General features: G+C 40.6%; 1 protein-coding gene across 1 annotated transcript; it reads left to right on the top strand.

Moving 5' to 3' along the window:
• The first annotated feature begins 3,856 nt into the window (after positions 1-3,856).
• On the top strand, positions 3,857-7,536 carry LOC139625915 (potassium voltage-gated channel subfamily V member 2-like). The gene is made up of 2 exons (XM_071485989.1): positions 3,857-5,496; positions 6,499-7,536. Exons 1-2 carry the CDS (start codon positions 4,234-4,236, stop codon positions 6,787-6,789), a joined length of 1,554 nt encoding a protein of 517 aa, XP_071342090.1. The 5' UTR covers positions 3,857-4,233; the 3' UTR covers positions 6,790-7,536.
• Positions 7,537-10,908: the final 3,372 nt, after the last annotated feature.

Here is a 10,908-nt window from a genome sequence, read left to right as displayed (position 1 = left end):
ATGGTTATCTTAGCTTAGCATAAGCACTGGAAACAGGGAAACGGTTTGCCTTACTCAGTCCAAAAGTACAAAAAGCCACCTCTAAAGCCTGTGCAAGGTTTAAGTTCTAAAGCTGCCAAAATAAGAGTGGTTTTTCCCCAAATTATCTTTTTTTTTTTTTTTTTTTTTTTTACAAGATCTTTGTGGGTTCTAATGCTATACAAAAAATGGAGAACTTAAGCCTAGCTTGTTGAATGGCAATAATACTGTACATGTAGTTTGTGTAAGCAGTGTGAGTAAAGAGGATTTCTTTGGTTTTTGGTTTGGCGCTGGTGCTACAATGGGAACAAATATGTGTTTTGTGGAGTTAAATGTAAACCCTGGTTAGTGTTGGTGTGAATGTTTGACTAATTGACTTGCCTGGTTTGAATCCAGTCTTTGTGTTAATTTTTTGATGTGTTAAACTGATAAAAATCTATTAGCACTAGTTGGGAGATTTGTAGATAAAAAGTGTGCTCAAGCTTTTGAATTTAGTGGTTGATATTTATGTTTAAGAGGTTTTATTTATTTTGGGTAGCTTTAAAGTCATTGTACAACTGTGTTTGTGCCATGGATAAATCTGTTAAGTACTGTAAATAAATTAAATATATGAATATTTTATGTTTTTTCCTATATATTTATGTGTCAACTATCTGTAGTCACACTATGAAACCTCAAGCATGTCACATTTACAGAAACAGAAGTCTGTAGTTTATTCACCACTGTTAATGATTATCCAATTATCATTTGAAAGTGTGTGAGACAAAGCAAACATGTTACATCATGTGCCTCAGCACCGGGGAAATTATCTGGATCTTTATCAGTTGAACTTTCAGGACTAAAATTTGATACTGCAGAGGATTGTCTTTGATTATTCACTGTGACCATTTTGACATCATCAGGGAGGATTTGATAAAAAGAGTTAATAATCATACTTTTTAGTTTTCTGTTTTCTGCTGTTGAAGAATAAGAACTTGACAGACCAAAGCAACCTGTGTCGGTGCGACGTGCACCACTATTGCAGTTTAACCTATGCAAATCTGAGAAACTGTCTTGAAAAATGATCCATGAACCCAACCTCCACTTACTGCATTTTTACCTGCTACTGTATATACAGGAGAAGAAACGGGCTCTTTGCAACAGGAATACCATTAACTTTTTCCTCACTATTGGTTGTCTCACCTAGTGGCATTAGCAGATAATTAAGTTGTTTGATTTCCAAATGTATTGATTGCATTTATTTTATGTATCATAGTACTAATGATGGAACAAATGGCAACTGTTTACTTTTACTGTATTTAGCATTTATGAGCAGTACATAGACATTTAACACATTTAAAACACACAATACTGTAGATGTAACAAGATATACTGTATGTGTTTGTTTTAATTGTTCACGTTGGATATTTCGATTGATGAGGCCAAAATTACAAAATAAGCGTTTACAGCCATGCCAGCTGGCCAGCAAGGCTGCAGTTTGGCAAAGGGGTGTGTTGAGCTAAATGTCAACACATTTTATTATGGTGTTAGAACGCTAATATTTATACTTAGCTGAAGCTGTTGTGTTTAGCCATAAACCAAAGGGACAAATTTTGACCCGATGATGACACTAGACTGACAATCCAATAGTTGTGACATTTCACTGAAAACCACAAATGTCAGCTCCACAGTGGGACAGGAAAAGTTGGAGGATCACCAGAGATTCATCGTCTGGGCACCATGACTATATGTCCATTGCATGATAAACTGTACAATAGTTGTGAAAATATTTCATTCTGGACCAAGGTTGTGGACCAACAGATTGACATTACCATCAGGAGAGCTAGCATGGCAAAAATAAATCACAGTCAGGAAGCCTGGAGGAGATAAAAGCATGACTAACCTCTCCAGGTTATCAAAACTTGAACTTCTCTGGCATTAAAGTCAATGTATTAATGATGCTGCTGTTGCTGCAATGTTTTCTGGTAAAAACTGTAAAGTGAGCACATCACAACTGTGGAGGTAGTTCTGTGACACTCAACATTTTGTTGCAGCCTTATTTGTAGCATATTTATTTAAATCATGTTTATTTTTACTACAAACTTTAAAGCCTTTTGTTTCCAGCAGCAGCTTGGTCACAAAGTCTATCAAAAACTGAGACAGACTTTGGACTCAAGGATTACAGTATTGTGCATTACATAAAAATACATGTATGATGCGGAGAATGTAGTTGTTGTTTAGTTGTAGTTGGTTTCCTTTTTTCCATTTTTGTGAGTCAAGATTCATGTAGACTAAAATGTAACAGAGGAACATCTTTGACTTAATGGAACATTAAGGCCTTTTAAGCCTCTGGCAGGCTGTGGCACATTTGACAGCTGTCTAAAGAGGTCAGTGTTACTTCCCTAATGTTGATGACACCTTTACTGGTTTTTAACATGAAAGTTTAGATGAGTGTCTGACTCAGTTTAAACTGTTAATGTGTGCAGTCTGCATATGTGTTTACAGCTTTACAATAAGTCTGGCCAGTCTCTGTCCCTGGCAGGTGTAGTCTGATGGTCAGTTGTAAGCTGGACAAGTAGGTTAGCAGGAGATCCCAAGCAGTCAGTTAGGGTGAGTCACCTCCAAATGACTTGTCTCAGTAGAGAGTCAGATTACTCCTTGTCTAGTCTGAGCAGCATCTGGTAGTGTCCAAGAATAAACAAGTTTTAGCTTTTGTGATTGTACGTCTTTATTTGTGAGCAGTGATATTTTAAGTGAAATGTTTCACCTCTGCGTTGTTCATTTGTTTAACAGACAATGGCTCAATTTGTAGCCATAGTGACATGGCTCATCTGTTGGTCTACTGCTGTCGTCCAGACAGAAATATCTCAACAACCACTGGGTGGACTGCAATGAAATTTAGTATAGATATTGATGGTCCCCAGAAGATTAATCTTGCTAATTTCCTGATCACTTGACCTTTTGTGTGGCGCCACCAGTAGGTTGACAGTTTGGGCTTTCAGTGAAATATCTCCAAAATGAATAAATGGATTTCCATTAAATTTGGTACAGATATCCAAGGGGCCCAGAGAATGAGCCCTATTGATCTTGGTGATCCTGTAATTCTTCTCCTAGTGCTACGTTGAGGTTTACCCCTGAGGTTTTGGGTTGAATATCTCACCAACAGCTGGATCAGTTGTCATGAAATTTAACACAGACATCTATGTTCTGCTCAGAATGAATTGCAGTCACTTTTCTCTGACAGCTAACACCATCAATGGCAAAAATTTCTGTTTGTCCAACACTTTGATTTGCGACTAAATACCTGCCAAACTAATTACATCCCCATCAGCCTTATCTGTATGTTAAGTACTAACTCAAATGTTAGCCTGCTAACTCACCAGATTAAGATGGTGCTTATAATCAGCATGTTAACATACTGACAGTAGCATTTAGCTCAAAGCACCACCGCCCCTACAGCCTCACATGCCACTAGCATGACTGTTGATTTTGTCTTATAGCTGAGGTAACAGTTACAATATCACGAAGAAGGCCTCTGTGTCCGTGTGAGCAAAACCTCAAATATCCTGTCTCATAGTGTAGAAAATACTTGTGTGTATATTTGTCATTCTTCTCAAGCGGTTCATGCTTCCCCTTTAACAAGACTGAAAGTATTCATTTTTAATTTTTTTTTTTTTCTCACAGTGGTAATGAGAACAGTATGAGGAAATGAAAGCTGACAAGAAGGTAGAAAGTAACATTTAAAAGAGGAACAAGACGTAAATGTATAACATAAGGACTCAGATGTCCCTTGGTCCTGTCACCTCAGAAATCCTTAAATCAACTTTGCGTCCTAATGCAGCCACCGCCACCACCCTCCCCCCTATATTTACAACTGCTTAAGGAAACTTGGAAGGACACCAGTGAGATTAAATGGATCAAATCCCTGCTAAACCTTACTCTTCTAGTCTGATGAGGCAAATGCCTTTGCTTTGTCTTTGTAGAAACAGTCAGAGAGGAGAGTCTTTTCCTCTCTCCCTTACTCTCTTAACCACAGTCTCAGCCATAACTGAGTCAGCAAAACAGGAATCGCTGTTTTTCTCTGTTCTCCGTTGCTGCAGGACAAGATTCTTTTTTTTCTGTTGATTCAGCAACATATTATGTGTTGCTAGAAGGCATTTCCTGGAGTGTTTCCTGCTTTTGCTTTCTTTCTTTTTGTTCAGTTTCCTTGGCTTTGTGTCTTGAACTACAGTTCCCATGGCTTCAGAGCAAATTCAGCTTCAAAGAAGTTTACAAAATCGCCGCTCTACTATCAACTGTCTGTCTAAGGGTGGGGAGGACAAAAAAACATTCCCATTTTCCCAGGAGAAAGCAGTGAAAGCATGGAGCTCTCTGGAGAATCTCGACAGTCCTGACATCAAAGCAGAGTGCCCTAAAGCTGAAAAAAGACCTAAACAGCGGCAGAACATCAAAGTTAATGTTGGAGGCAAAGTGTTTCATATCCCATCGCAGTGTGCTATTAAATATCCTAACACCCGGATAGGCTTCTTGGCTCTCTGCAGGGACAGAGAAAAACTCCTCACAGTATGCGATGACTACTCGGTGCGTAAGAACGAGTTCTTTTTTGACCGTGACCCTGCCTTCTTCCACTACATCTACCATTTCTACACAAGTGGAGTGTTGTGGGTCATACGGGAAATGTGCCCCATCAGCTTCGAGGAGGAAATTGCATACTGGGGTCTGAGCCTGAAGGACACTCAGCGCTGCTGCTGGATAGTGTTTGAGGAGAGGGTGGATGAGATAAAAGAAGACCTGAAGGTGGACAGGGAGCTCATGGCTGAGATCGAGGTGAAGTATGATGATGACTGCTTCAAGGACATGATCTTTGGGAATGTGAGGAAGAGTCTGTGGAACGTTGTGGAGAATCCCTACTCTTCAACTCTGGCAAAGGCTTTCACTGTGTTCTCCAACCTTTTTGTGCTTTTCTCCATCATGGCAATGACTCTAAACACTGTGGAGGAGCTTCAGATATATAGAATTAATGGAAAAACGTACATGGAATGGGTGGAGATCATCACCATTGTGTTCTTCACTCTTGAATATTTAATTCGCCTCGTCACCACTCCCAACATCATAATCTTTCTGATGAGTGGACTCAACTTTGTGGACATGGTGGCGGTCATGCCTTATTTCTTTCAGATCATCTTTGAAGCCTTTGCTGACACCGATGATGTGAACGCACAGGAAGACCTCAAGGCCATGGCTCGGGTCAGCAAGCTCAGTCATGTCCTCAAAGTGGTCAAGCTACTGAGGGTCTTTCGGATTTTGAAGCTGGCTCGACACTCAACCGGCATGAGAGCATTTGGGTTCACTCTGCGGCAGTGTTACCAGCAGGCCTCTTGCATTTTCCTTTTTATTATCATGGGAATCTTCACTTTCTCTGCTCTCCTGCATTCAGCCGAGAGGAAAACTGAGGGATCTCCCATCAGCAGTATCCCATGTGCCTGGTGGTGGGCTGCAGTGAGTATCAGTACCTGAGTAACTCAATGCATTTTTTTGTCTGTTTTGAAGGGCTGCAACTGATTTCCCCTTCATGCTCTGCTCTTATTAATGAGAGAAAAAACAGAGAGAGACATGTATTTAATGTGTACATCTGTGTGCAGGCTAGCGTGGGGCAGCGCTTTGGATTGTCAGATCCAGACCAGATATCTTAAAACAACACAGCCCCAATCTGTTTGCCAACTCCCCATGTGACAGTAAAGTATATCTCCCAAAATATACTGTCACCTGCTCCTGTGAAGGCCAATGAAGGCCAATGGTACTGCACTAGATTAACTACTACAAAATTAAGACTATACAGGAAGCAAGGAAATGTAATCACCGCTATAAACCAAGCCTAAAACAAACATGTCCTCCATCTTAAACAGCCACATAAGTCATTGGCCCTACCCACAGATATAAACCATAGGAGCGTACCAGTGGCAGGCATACCGGACCTTTGTTGTCGTGTCACTAAAACTACTCAGTTATATTTAGACCCTAATCGTGATTTGGGTTAAAAATCTGCTTCCCTAAGGTTTGATGATGCTCTTCGCAAAGGTTACAATAATATGCATGCAGTTAAGGTTATGGAACTGTTATAGATAAAGAAACAACTTTGACTATTGGTTTCAAATGAGAAACGATCAATGGTCTGCTGTGGGAAAATCCTGTGTTTTGTAGACCCATCAATCCACTCCACAGCCTCCTCTTCCCTCACCCGGCTCCCTTCTTCGCTCCTTTCATAATCGGTACAGCCACTAGAGGCTGCCTGATAAAACGTAACTGTGGGTTTTAATAAGCTGCTTGCACAGAGAACTAATGGGCAAATTTATTTACAGAACAGTCTCCAAAAAAGACTCTGTATTACCTCAATCTGAACTTTTAGCTCATTCTTTCTGGTCATTATGAAGAATGCCATTGTAGAAAAGAAAATATTAATGGAAACTTATTAATATGGGACTGTTCACTCCTCTCTCTTAGGTCAGTATCTCTACTGTGGGCTATGGGGATGTGGTTCCTGTAACTATCCTGGGACGTGTTGTGGCCTTTGGCTGCATCTCATTTGGTATCATCCTGAATGGCATGCCGATCTCCTTCCTCTTTAACAAGTTCTCTGATTATTATGCCAAGCTAAAGTCCCAGGAGTACAACACTGCCTCAGTGAAGCGGCGCTTCCTGCTTAAGAGTCGTTTCCAACGCAGAATGGACATGTGTTTCCATCCGTCAGAGGAAGACAATAGTGCAGACGGCCACTGTGAGTGCCCACAATGAGTGACTTTTAAAATGATGTGACCTTTAAAATGATGATAAGTTATATGGGTGTCTTCACACATGACCTATTAATTCTGTTATCTGTACCTGTATTAAAAACAGATGACAGAATCTGCCTATGCATAAAAGTACAAAGAAGATATTAGTGACAAGTAGGACAGCAGGAAGTTGAGATTTGCATAGATGTAGTGTGTGAATGAGACACAGACACTCAGGCAGTAAAACTTCATTGAGATTCACTAAGCACTGAATAATCATGAGCAAATCAGTGTATAAAACATTCAGTGAGCATCCTATAAAGCCTACAACATTGTGGACTGTGAAAGTCACATTAAATAAGCAGTTTAATGTGTCGTAACTGTCGCTGGCAGGCATTGCACTGCAAGCTGCTCTTTATCATGTGTGGCAACACTTCTATCAGTGTTTGGAAACTCTTCATTATGACTATACTCCAAAATCGGTTATTACAACAATACAGACACAAGGTTTCCTTCAAATCTAAATTAATGTTTAGGCGTGGCTTAATAATTTGAGGATACAGGAGGATAGCTTGAGACAGTAACATGGAACACCACTTTGCATTGTTGTCATTTACATATGGATTTTTAATGTTTTTCTTTTGGGTTGAACTGTTTTTTCTTTTATGACTTATTGGGATTTGTTGGCCTCACCTGTCTTTTTAATATTAAATTTTGTAAATATTTTGTCATGTTTTTCTACAGTAAGTAATTAAACATGAAAACTGGACACCTGACTGCTGGTTTGTCATGATATGGCAGAAACCACTTAGCTCCTGTCTTCTCACTGGCTGTAAACAGCTTTGCATTATGGGATCTGAGATAAGACTGATAATATTTGGAGCTGAGACATGACATATCTCAGACAGTCTTCAGACCCTTAATTCAGTACTCTGTTGCAGCCCCTGCAATTGGTTTCAAGTCTTCTTCAGTAAGTCGTTATAAGCTTTGCACACCTGGATCTTATCCCAGTCTTCCTGGCTGATCTCAAACTGTGTCTTATCAGGTGGAAAGCATCCGTGAACTGCCATCTTCAAAGATGTTCTATTGGGCGAAGCGAGCATCATGAACCATCACTCCTGTCTCAGGTTGAGTGTACCCTGGAGTGGGTATTCTTCAAGGACCTCTCTGTATTCATCTGTCTCTCATTTCTGGTCTGTCTCCCTGTCCCTTATTTATAGGCTATTGAGTGTATATTGATGGACAAAAAGGACAAAGTCAGAAGCTTCGTTAACATTCATATCCAATATCCGATTAGAGAAAAATGTGATCTCAGTGATTTTGACAGTGGAAAGATTGTTGGTGCCTTGGCTCGTTTGAGTGGACCCAGCCCACCATGTGTCAACAATCCAGGCGGGTGGGTAATGGTGGGGGGGGTGTTTTCTTGTCACACCTAAGGCCTCTTAATACCAATCAATCATTGTTTGAATGCCACCACCTTAAGTAAGGTCGAAGAAATGTGTGGGGCCATACATATTCTCTCAGTTGGTCTGTATGGACGCAATGCCACGTAGTGTTCTCTCGTTATCATCTGAGGAACAATGGGTGGGGGAGAAAGAAGATGTCAATTATTCTCCGAAACACAATTTATTAAATATATATACAGTTTTGAGAATGACACAAATATTAATTTTCACAAAGTCTGCTGCTTCAGTTTTTATAATGGCAATTTGCATATACTCCAGAATGTTATGAGGAGTGATCACCTCAATTGCAATTAATTGCAAAGTCCCTCTTTGCCTTGAAAATGAACTTTATCCCCAAAAAAACATTTCCACTGCATTTCAGCCCTGCCACAAAAGGACCAGCTAACATCATTTCAATGATTCCTCCGTTAACACAGGTGTGGGTGTTGATGAGGACAAGGCTGGAGATCAATCTCTCATGATTGAGTTAGAATAACAGACTGGACACTTTAAAAGGAGGATGGTGCTTGACATCATTGTTCCTCTTCTGTTAACCATGGTTACCTGCAAGGAAACACGTGCAGTCATCATTGCGTTGCACAAAAAGGGCCTAACAGGGAAGTTTATAGCAGCTAGTAAGATTGCACATCAGTCAACCATCTATCGGATTATCAAGAACTTCAAGGAGAGAGGTTCAATTGTTGCCAAACAGGCTCCAGGGCGCCCAAGAAAGTCCAGCAAGCGCCAGGACCGTCTCCTAAAGTTGTTTCAGCTGCAGGATCGGGCCACCACCAGTGCAGAGCTTGCTCAGGAATGGCAGCAGGCAGGTGTGAGTGCATCTGCACGCACAGTGAGGCGAAGACTTTTGGAGGAAGGCCTTGTGTCAAGAAGAGCAGCAAAGAAGCCACTTCTCTCCAGAAAAAACATCAGGGACAGACAGCAAAAGGTACAGGGATTGGACTGCTGAGGACTGGGGTAAAGTCATTTTCTCTGATGAATCCCATTTCCGATTGTTTAGAGCATCTGGAAAAAAAGCTTGTTCGGAGAAGACAAGGTGAGCGCTACCATCAGTCCTGTCTCATGCCAACAGTAAAGCATCCTGAGACCATTCATGTGTGGGGTTGCTTCTCAGTCGAGGGAGTGGGCTCTCTTACAATCTTGCCTAAAAACACAGCCATGAATAAAGAATGGTACCAGAACGTCTTCCGAGAGCAACTTCTCCCAACCATCCAAGAGCAGTTTGGTGATGAACATTGCCTTTTCCAGCATGATGGAGCACCTTGCCATAAAGCAAAAGTAATAACTAAATGGCTCGGGGAACAAAACATAAAGATTTTGGGTCCATGGCCAGGAAACTCCCCAGATCTTAATCCCATTGAGAACTTGTGGTCAATCCTCAAGAGGCGGGTGGACAAACACAAACCCACAAACTCCAAGCATTGATTATGCAAGAATGGACTGCCATCAGTCAGGATTTGGTCCAGAAGTTGATTGACAGCACGCCAGGGAGAATTGCAGAGGTCTTGAAAAAGAAGGGTCAACACTGCAAATATTGACTTGTTGCATGAACTCAGTGTAATTGTCAATAAAAGCTTTTGATACTTATGAAATGCTTGTAATTATATTTCAGTATACCATAGAAACATCTGACACAAACACCTAAAAACCCTAAAGCACCAGACCCTGTGAAAATGTAATATTTGTGTCATTGTCAAAACTTTTGGCCACGACTGTATATATGGTCTACAGTGAAATGGCTTGTCTTGCAAATGTTTCAACATTGCTTGAATATTTATTCATGACAAAACAAATAACTCAAGTTAAGATTGAAAGTTCCTTCCTGACTGTGAAAACAGTGGTTGAGCAAATAAAAAAAGTCTCACTTAAAGGCCAAGAAAGAGCTTTATGGGCGTTTTCACACCTTTCCCCTTGGTTTGCTTTGCTTTTAGATAGAGGAAAAATACAAGTGAACTAAAACACATCTCTACAAACCACATCAGAACATTCACTCTGCACTTATTGGTCAGATTGTCTGGCAAAAGGAGGATCGTACACACAAGAAGGCGGCATTATGCAACGTCGATCAGCATCAGAAATGGTATTTCTTCATACCTCTAATTTGTACGCCAAATTTGCCTTGGTGCGTTGTCACAATGCTGAACAGATTCTGACTCAGCCAAGACGCACTGCCGTAAGACGTTTGAAAAGAATGTAGTTAATATTGAGGATGTACAATGACATGCCAAACATCACGTCTAACCATTCACCTGCTAGTGGGATCGGATTGTGTTCCGAACTGAGACCGCCTCCTCGAAAGGGTCTTGGTAAGATTGTTTTGGTCTGTGTTTCAGTGCGATCAGTGTTCTCACACCTGCCCAAAGAATCGCACCAAGGGTGAAAATGAACCAGGGTTCAATCCAGGTTTAACCCGACTAAAAAGCAATGGTGTGTAAGCGCCCTTAATACTTTTTAAGTCAACATTGACAAGAAGTCCATAAATGAGAACTCCACCTGTTTACCATTATGGTCCTACAACACTGTCAGACATATAATGGACAACTAAAAACGGATCAATATCAATGCAGCAGATTTACCAGGATTGTATTTTCCAGCTAATTTCCTGTAAACTTTCCTCATAAATTCCCAAAAATTAGCTGGTATTTAGCTGTAAATTACTAGGGTATTATCGAGAAAGG

Source organism: Trachinotus anak, unplaced genomic scaffold (genome assembly GCF_046630095.1).
Source record: "Trachinotus anak isolate AG129_WGS33_773 ecotype Australia unplaced genomic scaffold, CSIRO_AGI_Tana_v1 ptg000010l, whole genome shotgun sequence".
NCBI classification, from domain to species: Eukaryota; Metazoa; Chordata; class Actinopteri; order Carangiformes; family Carangidae; genus Trachinotus; species Trachinotus anak.
The sequence above is the reverse complement of the archived record's forward strand: the minus strand, read 5'-3'. Positions and strand labels throughout refer to the sequence as shown.